Genomic DNA, 15,196 nt, shown 5'->3' with positions numbered 1-15,196 from the left:
ATAACTGCTTCCTTTACACTAGAATTAGTAACAGTAAGGAAAAAAGGTTCAAGGGTTAGCTTTTTCGTTGTTGAATCATTTGGACAAACTCTATAAATCTGTGTGTAGGGTGCTATTACTCCAATGCCATAAGGTCCATTGCTTCCAAACGCTACTAGAGATTCTTTCTTTCTTTTTTTGATCTTCAGACACGTTAGAACTAGACAGTGTTTCCTTGAATGCTCTGAAATGGTTCATAGGTTACTCATTGGATATTCAGTTTTTGGTATATGTATATATATATATATTTCTCCCTTAATATCCCTGTTCCATCTATAACTTTCCAGAAAGCTATCTCGATAAGCTTGTGCCGATGTTCTTCAAGTTGAATCGAGGCGTCTCATTGCAATTTCCCATAATTACAATAATTGAGTTGTCGCTCATTCTTTGTTAAGTATCCAGGACATACTTTTTAGTTCGGCAGCCATGGTCTTTTTTATTATTACAATTATTTTTTCTCGTGAATAACTGATGAGGCAAGGGTATTGTCGTGTTGAGAAGAATAAAGGGAATGAACAAACTGCAGGAATAAAAAGATAAAGGAATTGACCAGAGTCTCTTTGGAAAAAAAAAAAAAAAAAAAAAAAAAAAACGCAGCTGACCGTGACGCACAAACGAATTTTGCTTGGACCCCTGTTTCCAAATTTGCTCTGTCATCAATACATGCCACATTTATACCATATTCTATTTCCCCATGATTTATTGAAAACTCAAAAGTATTTAAACAGGCGAAATGCGCTGGTCGACCGATTTAATAAAAAAAAAGCTATTAGTTCCAGCCTTGCTTGGCCCTCAGTTCCTCAATTTCCTTGACTGCCTCATCTGGAACGAAAAAATCGGGGGTAAACTTGCGTAGGCCAGGCGCGTATTGGTCCATATCCGTATAACCTTCCTGTCTCAAAAACAACTCGTCGATCAAGAAGTTGCCTGTGAACTTGCTACTATCTTTTAAAAACACTTCATGGGCTGCATCTGACATGATTTCAGGTGCTCTCATTGTCATCTTTGACGTATCTCCAACCAACTTGAGCGCCGAGGTTCCGATCAGGGTCAAGGGCCAAAGGGCATTAACACCAATTTTGTGTTTCCGAAGCTCCCCTGCCATCCCCAAAACACACATCGACATGTTCATCTTGGACATGGTGTATGCCACATTGTTCTTGAACCATTGCTCCTTCATTGTCAAAGGAGGTGAAAGGTTAAGGATGTGAGGATTCTTAGACGAGTTGATCAGGTGTGGAATCGCATATTTGGACACCATCCATGTACCACGACCATTGATCTGATGCATCAAATCATACTTTTTCAGTGTTGTCTCCTGAGTGTTAGTCAGACTGATTGCCGATGCTAAAAAAAAGGTATATACTTAGCATTCCCAGTTAAAAGATTCAGAACAAAAGGTTTTTTTTGGTTATCCTACATGTCACATACCATTGTTGACCTATTCGAACGCGCGATCGATTGTCGAAAAGGAGAATAATAGTTGGTATCAGTGGATCAACGCTGGAAATAGAAAAACTACTGCAATGAACTTTTTGGCATTTTTTTTCTTTACTAAGATGTCGATTCCTTCAAATTCTTTGGCGGTCTGATCAATAGCGTTCTTGACCTGTTCCTCATCTCGGATATCGCAGACAATAGGGAGCGCTAAGTAGCTCAAAAAAAAAAAAAAAAAACACCCAGTTTTTTCAGTTCTCACGCCCAAGTTGTTGTTCAAGATCTTATGGAAAACAGATACATTCCAAAACTTTTTTTACCTTTGCCTCCAGCTTTCTCAACTTCTTCGGCAGCTGTATAGATAGTGCCAGGTAACTAGCAAGAAAAAAGAAAGAAAAAAGCTTGGTATCACTTTGTTTCTTTTTATAAAAAGTACAATATGAAATATTAACATGCAAGCGACTAGTCCTTGAATTCAAAGGGTGTCCGTACTTACAGTGGGATGAGGCGTAGCTGTCTTTGCAACAATAGCGATATTGGCTTTATCTCTGGCTGCCCTCAATGCAATTGCTAAACCAATACCTCTGCTGGCGCCAGAGATAAAGAGTGTTTTCCCTAACAGATATTAATCATGATTAGTCTCCACTGTTCCTAAATTTTTTCTTCCTTTTTTTTTATATCAGCATTGAAGACTTTAGTAACATTCTTCCTCTACCTTGAAGTGACATAAGGCTGGGTTTTACTATTTTATTAATTTCTGTGAGATGTTTGTTTGATCTGCGGTCTTTGTGGGAGGAATAATGAATTGTTAAAAGGGACAAAAAACATTATAAGCCCGTTTTTATTGTAGACAGGCAGCTGCAATGAGTCTTAGTCACGAGCCGAAGCGCCCGTCACAGGCATCGCAAAGCGCGGTCCGGCAGATCAGAAATGTTCCAGTCGCAAATGTAGGACACCAGAAGGCAACATGTATTCATTCTCATATACAGAGACAGTTTTTCTTTTCTTTTATTTGTCATATTTACATCCTCACTGATTGTTTTAATATTAGGAGTTCTACGGATTTGCTACCGATGGTTGTTCAGGTGTCTCCACACTGATTAATGGTGCCTCCTGATCTTTCTTCGCAAACATGGCTCGAAGGTTTTCAAGGTCTCTCTGCTGCCTCTGCCTCTCAACCTCAAGGGCTCCTCCGGTCTTACGCAACTTACTTGCTCCTACAAACGACGTCAATTCCTCCTCAAACTCATCAATCCTATTTGACAGCTCTATGTGTCGAAGTTTCTCCATCTGTGCCATCGCTTTCAGTCGCCTCTCAGAGTCTGGCTCAATCATTTTGACTTCCTCAAGTACCGTTTTTAGGCCCTCAAAATTTTCATCGACTACTGGCTGGAAGACAAATTCCCTTGATGCTCCTCCGCTCTTGAGCTGCAGCTCCAGTACTTTTTTCAGGTTGTTCAAAGTTTGCAGCAACGAGCTCCGATCTTCTTTCAAGTCTTCCAACAAGGCCTCTTGCTCCTTCAAGAACATCTGTTCCTTAACAATCGTCTGAAGCTCAACCTCCCATGTCTTCTTCCATGAGGGCCGTACGGTTTGAATAAAATCCGAGAGCTCCTCAATTTCTCGACCAATCTGATCGCATTGCTTGTCTACAAACGCAATAGAACTATCACTTGGGCGGCCGCGTCTTTGTGTCACATTAACCTTCATATCCTCGACTATATCTTGCAGATCTTCGATCTTATTAGTGAGATCTTCTGACTTTTTATCGAGTTTGATTTTGCCCGTCTCAATAAACATTCTTGATGAGACCGGTTGCTCTTGTGTCTGCTTCCGGATCTGAGCAGTGTAGCCCGCTAAATTACCCAGTGTTGATTTGGTTTCGCTCTGCAATTCCGTGTAAAGCTGTCGTACCACACCTAAGTCACGCCTTAACGACTGAATTTCTTCATACTGTGATTTGAGCTCTGCAGCTGAGACCTTACTTTGAGATGTTGCGGACCCTGACGATGTAGCGCCTGTACCTTTATTCTTTGCAAGAGCCTTATGAACCACAGAACGAAGGATTTGAGAATTCTCTGATTGGGATGATATGAGGCGTTCTGATGGAGCGGCGACCGCTGAAGCTGCTGCTGCTGCTGCTGCTGCTACTGCTTTTTGACGTGCTGCTTCTGACGCTTCATGAGCTTTCTTAATTTCATGTAGCTCCTTTGACAGGGCAGCAAATCCTTGATCCATCTTGCGCTGAATATTCTCCAAGTCTATTGAGCAGTGGATATAAGAATAATAGTCAGAAACTTAGATGCTTGAAGTGTATCCTCGTCACTAACTAGCGTTTATCCCCCCTTCCTTTTCATCTTTTCTTTTCTCACTTGCCATCAACATTTAATGACAGAAACGCATTCTGTCTCACATCTGCTAATGACTCAAGCTCGTAGTGAATATTGGTATTAGGATCCTTCACATATATTGTCGGGAAATCTTCTTGCCCTGGATTGTACTGGAACTTCTCCATAAATAACATCCGCAGCGCAGAATGTGTCAATTCTCCTTCAAATTTGGTCTTTTTCACACTCTTTCCAACTTGCAAGAACAGCGTCAGGCTATCATCTATTGGTTCAGCTGGGGAGGAGAGATAGTGGAGTTAATAGATCAATTAATCTCGAAATTGGATAGTATGGTCAGGTATGTAAAAAAGGTATGAGTACGAGCATAGTATATAGCATATCTGCGTCTTACATGCGGCATCATTCAATGGTAGGGAAAGTGCATTAGATGTTTCGAGAAGGCTTGATGATTTTGGAGTTTCCGCATTCCGCATCGTATCCATGGACCCACTCCGTGAGAGCGAAGGACGCGGAGATTGAGCACGTTCTGGGGTGAGGGTACCGAGCATCATGGAAGATGAACCCAAACGTGGAGATGATGAGGATGATGGGATATCTTTTTGGAAGTAAGAGGAAGGTGCTGGTATGGTCGATGGCAAAGGCATTCTATTCACTGAACGATTTATGCTCGGAGAAGGCATAGCAGGGCTATTCGGCCGTTCATAGGTAGACGTGGTCTGAAACTGACTATAGGGTGGAGCCATGCTTGGACTAGTAGCGGGAGTTGACCCTTGTGAGCTGCTATATCCTGGGTAAGCCGAGAGCAGCTCGGGATCATTCATGAAGTTACGCCGTGGAACAGGAGGGGCATTTTGTTCCATTACCGTCGAAAATCGTTGAGAATGTCGACGAGAAGAGGCACGCCGAGTTATTGCATCGCTTTTGCGAAGCGAAGCAAGGGTTTCAGCGTGTCCTTGTTCATCGGAGACGGAAGAAATAGAGAGTGTGGGAGCCCCTGTTCCTGCTCCTGTTCCTGTTCCTGTTCCTGTTCCTGCTCCTGTTCCTCTTCCTGTTCCTGTTGCTCCTGCTCCTGCCCCTATTCCTGGTGAAGCAGGCTGAACTCTCATAGAGGTGCCACCTACTTCTGGAGATCTTCCTCCTGTAGGTTGTCTATAGTTGCCACTGGTGCTTTTTGATCTTCCTGATGCATTCGCTGCGGCCTGCAGACGTATAGTCCTTGCTTCATGTTGCTCTCGGTACAGATTTTGTTTGAGGCGAAGGCCCTGCAGTAGGTCAATAATGACCGCCTTGATACGTGGTAGATATTTTTCCAAGGATGCTGGCGAGGGTGGCTCTCCCAAGGCTGTTTCTAGACAATTTCGCAGGTCGTCTGGGATATGGGCAAGCTCACTAATATGCAAACAAAATCAAAAATAGTGTGGTTGGTCAATAAAACAAGCTCCTTGAACACTCTGTTGTCCCTGAATAGGACAATTCAAGGATGTCTCATACCTTGTATCAATGTCGACTTCGTGAAAAGCCTGACTTGCAAGGTTGAACTGTGTTGCAAGCTGTACAAAAATATCAGAAACCTGCTCCTCTGTCATTTTCTTTGTTGACCAAAGGGTCAATCCCTCTAAAAGCTGTTTTGTTGCCACCAACAACTTAGTTACAGTTGCTTCCAAAGGATTTGTCTTTTTTTTTAAAAAAAAAAAAAAAAAAAAAAGTTGGCGTATCTCTGTTTAGTATGAAATAGAGCTGATTGGATTATACTAGTTCTACCTTTCAGGGAAATGTCTATGAGGACTGTATGTTGCATTTCAGGTTTAAAATGAAAAGAGAAGCAACTTACAGCGCCCTGGTCAGTCTTTCGTCGTCGGACAGGCTGTGTGCCAGAAGAGCGGTGTTGATGAGAAGGATCTTTGGCATCCATGTGAATGTGTGAAGGGTAGGAGCAAATGCTATGTGAGAAAAGAATAAAATGAACAGACAGGAGGGGTTGTCTAGGATTTGAAGAAAAGAAAGAATGAATGCATTACACCACACAAACATCAAAGAAAGAATGTAAAAAAGGCGTATTTTATTTTTTAATGAGTGACTATTCCGAGAGCAACGGACCCATCGGACACGACTGGAACGCCTGCTCTACTGTCTCAAGGACAGCCATGTTCTGCTGCGTCTGCTGGCTGGCTTTGATGCCTTGAGACGTCGCCAAGTACAGATCTAATATGAAATTCATGTGTCAATTTTTTGCCGTATTCCAGAATCGCCATCTCTATCATCGTGCATCAATTATTGCCAGCAAAGACCGCCCCCCAAAAAAAAGAAATTACAAACCTTTCAGGCTGGATCCTGCTGCCGCAGCAATAATTTGATTACTCGTCTTAACTGCATGAATATATCCTGCCATTAACATCTTTTCGGCTTGTTCATCATGCGTTTGAAGATAAACATTACCTAACAATAGCAATGTTAGGCTCCTCATCTGTGTATTCAATAGCGCGCTAGAGAGCTTTAAAGCCTCTTGCAAATGCTGTCTGTAATGCAAATAAGCAGGGAATAAGCAGGGAATAAAAAAAAAAGAAAAAAGAAAAAAATTGAATGAGACACACTGTATACATTTGCTTTCGACGATCAATCATGATATAGGAAGCTAGACAACATGTCTGTACCTGGCTGGAATAAGCCCCTCCGCTATCCAACTGTCCAGAATATGAAATGCACAAAGTAAATTGGAAGATGCATTCGTACTATGCCTTGCTCTAGCTTCCAATTGAAGCTCTTTAGCCTTTGCAACAATAAAAAGGTACCATAGTATGTGAAAATTAAATGCTCAATGGCCGTTTTTTTTTTTTTTTTTTTTTTTCAATTGTACATGCGCGATATGCTGCTATTACCTTTTCCAGATCAAGGTACCGATCGCCGCAGTAGATTAGCGCACAGTTAACAATGGCAAGCGTCTTTGCTTCATACCCTTCTGGATCTTTGTGCATCCCTTCCGAGTGCTTCAGGCAAATACCATACCAATCTAGCGCCTCTTTGAGTCGCCCACCCAGCTGCATTATCATCGCTATGGAAAGTGCAAGCCTCCACTTGGATGTCTCCCATAACCCACACATTTTGGACCAATAGACTGCCTTAAGAATTGTCTACATGATATAAAAAGCATGAGGATGACAACAAGTCCAAGCCATTTCAGTGCAATCAATTTAATCCGCTAAGATCATCGTAAGGAATTTACCTCCTCAGCTGAAGCCAGGTCAAACTTGAGTAAGAAAACGTCTGAGAGATGCATAAGCATTGACATCATCAGCAAGGAATACCACTGCTGGTTCCGTCGGACGCTAATGGTAGACGTAGCATCTATAAAAAAAAATAAAAAAAAAATAAAAAATAAGAAAGTCAAAGGAAATCCACTTAAAAGCGCATTTAGCTTGCTAGATAATGATATGATTAATAGTTATACCAACTTCATACAGTTATTTACACAGAATTCTTCTAAAGGATTTAAGTAATTAAGTTAATCATCATTCCCCCATTTTTTTTTTTTTTTTTTTTTTTTTAAAAAAAAAGGGTGTTTTTTTCGCTTACGATCAACGACCTTGATACCCTCCACCAAGAATTGTTGCGCCTTCATTGGTTGCGTCATATCTGCTTTACTGCAGACTCCTGAGAGTAGATAGGTAAGACAATACACTTGCGAAAATGTCATCCACTTGATCGAAATGCTTAATAGATTTTGAGATGAATTGGCTAAAGACCGGTTGTGCGTATCAGATCGATCTTGAGATGCATTGTTTAATGGTATCTGAAATACCCCTCGAAGCTCCAGAGCGTCCTTGGGCTGAACCTCATCCAGTAACGAATGTAAAGCACTAAGAGCAGCCAGAGCCTTAGCTGTGCCTCCCGATCGTAACATACAGTAAGTATAAAGAATAAGGAAAAATACGCGCAACTGCCTAGACTGACATAGCTTTTTTTGTTCTGATGATGGCCGAGTCCCGTTGGATTTATGAGTTTTGGAGTTTGATGGCACGGCTGGTTTTGTTACTGGTAATGATGACAAGTTTTTACTCTTTGGGACATCCGCGCCAGTAGTCGACGGAGTATCCAACGCTTCATCCAGTCCCATGTAAGGCGTCAGCTTCTGCAGATAAGCAGTAGCCTGGTCCCAATTCGAAAGCATAATGGAGTGCTGTCCAGCAACAATCCAAAATGCCAGCTATAATTGGTGATCAAAACTCCACATTTTTATTCACATCAGTCTTTTTTCTTTTTTTTTTTTTTTTTTTTTTGGGACCAAGAAAGTTCCTGACCTTAAGCTCAAAGTCGCCCCGATTTTCAGCAAGAGTGGCCCCTTGATTTAGAGCCTGTAGACTGCCTGCAAGGTCATTCACCATAAATTGTACACGGGCCTTGAGAAGGTAAAAATGGTATGACCACCAGTGCAATCCATGTCTGTGGAGTGATCAAAAAAGAAACATAATCAATAACAATAGTATAATAAAGATAGGAGCAATACTCTTATGTGCCTTCGCTTATCTGTACTTTGCAGCTTCAACTGATGCAATCCTAAGAGTATTTTTTGCGACTCGGAATTTTTTCAATTCAATGTAAATATGGACTTGCAGTTCATAGAGTCGAAGTTGTACATCTAAGGCAGCAGATCCTTGAATCTTTTGAAATGAAGTGTTAGAGAAAAAGAAAAGAGAGAAAAACCCAGAATATTGAACTTTTTTTTTTTTTTTGTTTTCCAGAGGCATCTTCTTACAGCATCAGCGATAACGATCTAAATACGTTAAAAAACAAATAATTAGCGATAGTCCACAGTAAAGCCCAATACACCATCTCATTTATAACCTTGAATGATCGGCTATCCCATCCCCCCTCAGTTGCGTTACCGCTTTATTGACTTCCTCTTCTGCTCTCGAGAAACTCTCTGTCTCTTCGAAAATGAGTTGCGCCAGACGTAGTCCAGTCTTTGCCTTATCTAGTTGTGTCATCGCATGAGACTCAAGTGTGACACAGGCAACTAAACACTTTAGGGCACTAAAGATCAGATCCCGGTGACGCCTTTGCCACTCTGGTTGAGAACATGGCTGTGTAGTGGCAATAAAGCAGAGTGAGTGTGCTTGGTCTATATATTCCTCTGCCAATGCCCACAAAACCAGGTGCGTTTTGCCTTCAGAAGTCAATAACTCTGTTTCGAGTGTCCTTGCGTCTCCTTGCTGGCTCATTGTTTGTTGGTCCATGAATGTTTAGAATCAGAGGCCATTCTAGTTGACAAAAGCAACTTTTTTTTTTAGAGCCTTTGTCATAATTTTTTGGTGGCAATTAATTTATTTTTAAACTTTTTTATCGCTCTTGACTATGTAGCAGCTTAAGGATTCGAGTTCTCCACTCTTGGTATTGTGTGAATGCTTTCGAATCCACATACTTGATCCGTGGAATCTAACAAAAGAAATCTCAGTTTGTCAACATTCGCCAATAATAGGTACAAAAAAGTCCCATGTCTCTTTTAAGGCCTAGCCTTCTACACCACATACCATGCTATAGATTCCTCCTACTCTTTGCCGTTGTTTTTGCGTCCGACTGGCATCCTGAGATGCTATTGTAGTTTCCTTCAACCCTTTTCGCACCATTCCTCTTGTGGGAGCCATGATGCCTGACGACAAAAGGGGTGTATCGTTCTCAATATCTGCCTTTTTACGCTTAGCAGGCGGTTTCGCTGGTATTGAAGACTGCATCTTTGAAGTGGACAAAGACGACAACTCTGAATCCTCATTCTCATCATCAGACATAAGAGACATCTGGCTCACATTTGAAATTTGCCGTTTTGTCCCAAGACCAGCATAAACATCCAACGCCTGTGTACATCTTCGTCCTCTTGATGTGGTTACTGCTAGTACTGGCACTGATGTTGGTGCTGATGAATTTGAAGCCCTCTCAGGCAATGGATCCCCATCGAAGCCACTGTCCTTAGAACTTGAGTCCTCTTGGTTCCGCAACTCAACATTCCCTTGCATCGAGGCCACATCCTCGGCAAGAGTACCATCATTATCACTTTTAATAGATGTTTTCTGTTTTTTCGATGTCGCCAGTGTAGAGTTTGCTACTGATGATGCACTTAAGGCTCTATCTTTTTGCCTGGACTTCCGCAAGCCCATCAGATAATCATGAATCGTTTGTTCGATCAATCGGATGGTGCTTTCAAGTTCGCTCTTCTTAACTGTATGCTCCAACACTTCTAGAATCTTATCTTTGAGTTCCTTACCGCCGCGTCCTCCAATTCGTTTAATTGCCGACTTTGAGTTTCTTGTCCCTGATCCTGTTCCTGCTTCTGATGCTTGTGCCTCATCTTTGCCAGCAGTCATCTCGCGAGCCATTGCGCAAAGCCAGAAGGCCGACCCAACCCATTTGGGATCAGAATACTTGACATGAACACGTTGTGCAGGCGTTAAGGATTTAACCCAAACCTCAAAAAAATGCCCCAAGCACTCTAAAACTACATTGACTAATTCGAGCGATCCTCGTTGAATAGACAGTTGTCGAAGATATACCTGGCATGTCTGACCTAAAAGCAGCTTCATGTGAGATTGATTCGTGTCGGCTGCTATATTATGCTGCCCCAAAGAAGAAGAATCAGAGATTGACGACCGTGATATTTGCTCTGACTTTCCTGTCAGGATCCGAGAAAGGATTTGGAAAGCACTGCTGTACTCCGTCGGTGAAGTCGCTCCCGAGAAACGGACAAGTGCAGGCCTCGACACTTCAATTGAAAGCCTAAATGTATTATCCCATGACCAGCAATTGCTTAATTTAGTCTTCTATTATCAATATTTTTCTTTTTTTTTTTAAAAAAAAAAAAAAAAAAAAAAAAAAACTTACTGATCTGCTGCAATTTCAACACATACGGCAGCATGACTTGGATGATTTTTAATAGTGCTGTTAGACTCAATTACTTGTAAATATGCACATGCTTTATCTGCCAACGATGTTCGATGATCGAGAGAGAGTCGCTCAAGAATTACTGCAATGTCGCGTCGTGACATTTACGGTGCTGCCAGATGAAAAAAGTTTACAGTAAAGACAAAAAACGAAAAAGGAGAAAAGTGGCGGCGGTGCCATTTGAGCCACAGATGTAACACATTTTTGGGCAAAGACTCATTCTTTTAATGAGTCTTTTTAATGTAATATCATAAAATGCAACAAAAAAACGATGATGGGATTTAAACTAGCCCTCAATTGATAATACCAAAATGAAGTCGGGAACAGAGAGAAACAAATAAGGAGTAGGAAAAAAAAAAAAAAAAAGAGTACAGAAATAAAAAATCTACGAGGGATATCATTCCTGAAGAGACTCATAGCTCCAGACACGGGCCCGGGTATCTCCAGAGCCGGTGGCAAAATATGTACCGGCCGGGCTTAGAGCAACAGAGATTACTGTTTAAAAAATGGATACAGGTAATCGAGCACGTAATGGTTAGAAGAATATGAGTCAAATTAGGCGTAGCATGGCATTCGTTATACAGAAATAACAGAACCCCCAGATTAAAGCATTACCAGAGTTTTTATGCCCTTGCAACATAAACTGAACAGCAGTTGAGTTAGGGTCCCAAAATTGTACTCCGCGATCTTTAGAACCAGAGACGACCCATTTTCCATCAGGTGAGACGGCAACAGAGAGTACAAAGTCCTGATAAAGTAAGGCATCCCGCAATTGATGTCATTACGTTAGCAAGTAGACAGCATTATCCCCGATATATACAAAAGAGCGTATGTAAAGCTATCCTCCAGCTAGTTTACCTTGTGTCCATTGAATGTTGCCTTGCACAGTGTACCCCTTGGCGCACCACTCTGACCGTTTCTGCCAAGTAATGTCAAATCCCAGGACTTCAGTGTTCGATCCAAGCTTCCAGAAACAAGAGTCTTACCGTCAGGAGCGAAAGCAACGCTGTAAACAGAGTCCTTGTGGCCGTCTAGCTTCTCCAGCAGCTGACCAGTGTGGGTATCCCAAACACGGACCATCTTGTCCAATGAACCAGCAGCAACAAGGCGGCCATCAGGCGATATGGCGACCGAGGTTACACCAGCATCCTTCAAGTCAACATCGCCGACCGTAAGGACAAATAGACATTTACCAGTATCCATGTCCCAAACACGTGCAGTTTGGTCGCCAGATCCTGACACAATGATACGTCCATCCCTTGAAAAATCTAATGAATAAATATCTTGCTCATGCCCTTTCAATATCATGCGGATCTTTTTGCGGCCAATTTCCCAAATCTATCAACAGGATCAGGTTAGAAAACTAGTATCAACTACATAGAGAATTCATGCTTCAATGAAATTATTATAAATACTTACTCTGATCTGTTTATCTTCAGCACCAGTAGCGAGGTATTTCCCGTCAGGACTGAAGCAAACTGAGCGAATATAGAGATCATCTTTTCCAGCAGTGTCATCAGCAAGGACACTATTGTTATTACATAAATATATAGGATGGAATAAATAGGTTTAGGCTCATTGAAGCATCATTAATCACTAATGGTCTTCAAAATAAATACTCACCACACGCTTTGTCCAGACTGGATATCAAAAATTTGTGCACTGCGGTTGCATCCTGTAGCAAGATATTTGCCGTCAGCGCTAAAGCGAACACAGCACACCACGCTAAAAAGATATGTGGATTTGACACAGAGGGGTTATTTAGCTCACACTGCTATTGATCTGCTGCTATAGATTCGAAGTAATATCAAGGCTACGTTTGATTGCACCAAGACCTTCTTTAATTTACCTGGAATGCTCCATGGTATGAACGAGATCAACCTTAAGAAGCTGAGGGACCTTGGGATTAGAACTAGAGACGTAAACGGTAAATTACATTAATTGTAGGAAGATTAAAAGCAAAACAACCATGTGGATTGAAAACAGGGTGGCCCCTGTTAAAAATAAGTGGCTTACATCGCAAACCAGTCTGGGCCTTCTCTCTTAAGCTGGGCTGGGACATTGTCAGGATCATCACTCCAGTTTGATGGTGTGTTACCCCCTCGAGCAGTCCGAGCAACTGTCGTCGGAGTAGACGAAGCCCCTCCTGTTTTCCGCTTATTATTTCCTGGCGCTGGAGAGCCCACTTCTTCCTTTGCTTGAATGTAAGCTCCACCCTAAAGTCAAACATCGGTTCTTTGATCAGCATTTTGTTATCGATATTTATTTTATACCGGAGGAACAATAACTCAATTGTGGCGCTTAATCCATCAAAAATACCTTTCCTGGCTTGACAGGTTGCTTTGATGATGGTGGAGGTACCGGTGAGTTATAACCACCACCCATCATTGGTTGCCCATTAGGGTTACCATGAGGACTAGGCGACATGTTGCCGTACATATTGCCAGGGGGTCCTTGTGGTGGCATGTCTCCCTCCGTCTTAAATCGTGGCCCATCACTCTCTGTCTTGAAGCGTTTTGCCTGAGGTTGACCTTGCTGAGGCATAGCGTTATTTCCATTCATATAAGGCGAGTGAGGTCCTCCTGGACCTGGGGGCATATTAGGCCCTCCGTAAGGATGTTGTGGAGGTTGCTGCTGCTGCTGTGGCGGTGGTGGTGGTTGTTGCATGTGTTGTTGTTGGTGGTGCTGTGGAACTTGTTGCATATGATGTTGTTGTTGTACTTGCTGTTGCTGCTGCTGCTGTTGCTGTGCCTGCTGTTGCTGTTGCTGTTGCTGTTGCTGTTGTTGTTGTTGTTGTTGTTGTTGTTGTTGTTGTGAGAGATCAACCATCTGAGGAGGTGCGATTAAGCCTGGACCTCCTGGGCCGCCACTAATGATTCCACCAAAGAGATTCGATTGACCGTGGCCAATATTAGGTGGGGGTGGTTGAGCGTGTGACATCTGATGAGGCATCTGCGCGACTCCTCCACGCTGTTCGACCTCGCGTCTCAGTCGTACAACCTCTTCCTCGACCCTAATAATATCGAACAGATTGAGAAATATGCATCTTAATTGTCAATTATACTGTAGTTATTTCCAACGCTCTCGGAGACCATGCTTCAATGTCAGCCCAGATATAACGCCTTCTTACATTTGGTATTGACTCTTCATAGATTCGTGTTTCCTCTCAAGCTCATACAAGGCTCTTCGAAAGGCGTCCATCTCCTGGATCTGATTGTTGACTAGATAAAATACAATGACAATGTAGTGAATTTAAGAAAAAAAAAAAACAAATAAACAAATAATTGCATGTTAGCTACTTATTCCGGATTACTGGATATGTGAGCCTCGCTACAATATTAGAGCTAGGCGTCAGAGAAGCCATTACAATTTATTTGGTCATTCAACACCAGGGCGTGGATCTTCTGTCGCACCATATCGCGACACACTTACTCTTCTGTTCATAATCGTCGCGCTGCATTTTAGCGACCATAATCTCATGATTCAAGCTGTCGAATTCCTGCCTGATGAGATCGAGCCATTCAGGTACACCGGCGCTACGGCCAGGGACCATGGGGCGATGATTATATATTCCTGACATGAGCAAATGCCTGTAATAGTTGCAGTGATTGGCGGCGGTTTTAAAGTTTCTTTCTGTTTTTGACCTTTTAAATATTGTGTTCCAATTGCGAATTGAAAAGAATATATATAAATATAGATATATAAAAATATATACTATATAAAAGGGAAAGGAGGCAATCGCAAGCCGCAAGTAAGGGTGCGCCAAAAATCGGAATCGTAACAAGATTAATACACTAGTAATGTCAAAAAATGAAATAAAATGGGCTGGTTAATCAGATGATCTGGAATGAACCTGACTGTGTGTGATTGAGTGCGCGGTCCTCTTGGTGGCTTGTCTCATCAATCAGTTGAGTGAATTTTTTTTCTTCTGCCTTTTTGGCTTTTTCTTTTTTTTTCTCATCTAAAAAAAGCTGAATCGCTTTCATTCTCCAATGCTTCCATTCTTCCGCTGTTGCTCTTTTTTCTTTCCTTTTTTAGGTGGGGAGGGCCTAGGTCGCGTGGAAATGGATCATCGGCACGAGTGTTACGCATCATTCACTCGTCATGAATACTCTTTTTCAATTTGATCCACTGTGGTCTTTTTTTTTATATAAAAAAAAATTAGCAATGATCTCTGTCTGTAGAATCACCACCTGTACGATCCTCTCCCGCCCCTGCTTGTCCCCTCCGCCTTACCACCGTCACCTTCTTTAACAATGGTCAATGCCATCCATCTTGGATGAAGCACCATTCTATAACCTCACGCACCATCACCCAAAAAGATCGCAAACATGACTGATTGTTTTTATGAATGATGATCAGGGATAGGAGCCAGTACACGCGCTAATGAAAGATGAAAAGCAAGATTATTACCTACCTGCAAAACACAAAAGAGCTTGCAGTAG

At 42.1% G+C, this 15,196-nt stretch overlaps 4 protein-coding genes across 4 annotated transcripts; all 4 read right to left on the bottom strand.

The window, feature by feature from the left end:
- Nucleotides 1-729: 729 nt before the first annotated feature.
- Nucleotides 730-2,275, bottom strand: BCR41DRAFT_362677 (short chain dehydrogenase). The gene is made up of 6 exons (XM_022025759.1): nucleotides 2,192-2,275; nucleotides 1,973-2,091; nucleotides 1,797-1,851; nucleotides 1,595-1,686; nucleotides 1,471-1,480; nucleotides 730-1,386 (listed from the first exon to the last, which is right to left on the bottom strand). Exons 1-6 carry the CDS (start codon nucleotides 2,202-2,204, stop codon nucleotides 809-811), a joined length of 867 nt encoding a protein of 288 aa, XP_021876630.1. The 5' UTR covers nucleotides 2,205-2,275; the 3' UTR covers nucleotides 730-808.
- Nucleotides 2,276-2,467: 192 nt separating this feature from the next.
- BCR41DRAFT_425875 (actin interacting protein 3-domain-containing protein) lies at nucleotides 2,468-9,040 on the bottom strand (the record flags this gene model as incomplete). The annotated part of the gene is made up of 16 exons (XM_022030645.1): nucleotides 2,468-3,737; nucleotides 3,853-4,098; nucleotides 4,216-5,213; nucleotides 5,316-5,497; nucleotides 5,656-5,764; nucleotides 5,903-6,026; nucleotides 6,141-6,340; nucleotides 6,476-6,591; nucleotides 6,701-6,952; nucleotides 7,045-7,166; nucleotides 7,281-7,301; nucleotides 7,395-8,025; nucleotides 8,120-8,261; nucleotides 8,352-8,479; nucleotides 8,575-8,592; nucleotides 8,705-9,040. The coding sequence occupies 16 exons, from the start codon at nucleotides 9,038-9,040 to the stop codon at nucleotides 2,533-2,535; spliced, it is 4,830 nt and encodes a 1,609-aa protein (XP_021876629.1). The 3' UTR covers nucleotides 2,468-2,532.
- Nucleotides 9,041-9,140: 100 nt separating this feature from the next.
- Nucleotides 9,141-10,916, bottom strand: BCR41DRAFT_425874 (hypothetical protein). Its single transcript, XM_022030644.1, has 3 exons — nucleotides 10,692-10,916; nucleotides 9,350-10,586; nucleotides 9,141-9,254 (listed from the first exon to the last, which is right to left on the bottom strand). The coding sequence occupies exons 1-3, from the start codon at nucleotides 10,853-10,855 to the stop codon at nucleotides 9,159-9,161; spliced, it is 1,497 nt and encodes a 498-aa protein (XP_021876628.1). The 5' UTR covers nucleotides 10,856-10,916; the 3' UTR covers nucleotides 9,141-9,158.
- Nucleotides 10,917-11,148: 232 nt separating this feature from the next.
- Nucleotides 11,149-14,331, bottom strand: BCR41DRAFT_401034 (WD40-repeat-containing domain protein; the record flags this gene model as incomplete). The annotated part of the gene is made up of 10 exons (XM_022029189.1): nucleotides 11,149-11,246; nucleotides 11,367-11,499; nucleotides 11,610-12,089; nucleotides 12,171-12,279; nucleotides 12,375-12,476; nucleotides 12,601-12,663; nucleotides 12,768-12,967; nucleotides 13,071-13,764; nucleotides 13,882-13,972; nucleotides 14,184-14,331. The coding sequence occupies 10 exons, from the start codon at nucleotides 14,329-14,331 to the stop codon at nucleotides 11,149-11,151; spliced, it is 2,118 nt and encodes a 705-aa protein (XP_021876627.1).
- Between the last annotated feature and the right edge of the window lie 865 nt (nucleotides 14,332-15,196).

The sequence above is a fragment of the Lobosporangium transversale genome (genome assembly GCF_002105155.1).
Source record: "Lobosporangium transversale strain NRRL 3116 chromosome Unknown BCR41scaffold_56, whole genome shotgun sequence".
Lineage (NCBI taxonomy): Eukaryota > Fungi > Mortierellomycota > Mortierellomycetes > Mortierellales > Mortierellaceae > Lobosporangium > Lobosporangium transversale.
The sequence above is the reverse complement of the archived record's forward strand: the minus strand, read 5'-3'. Positions and strand labels throughout refer to the sequence as shown.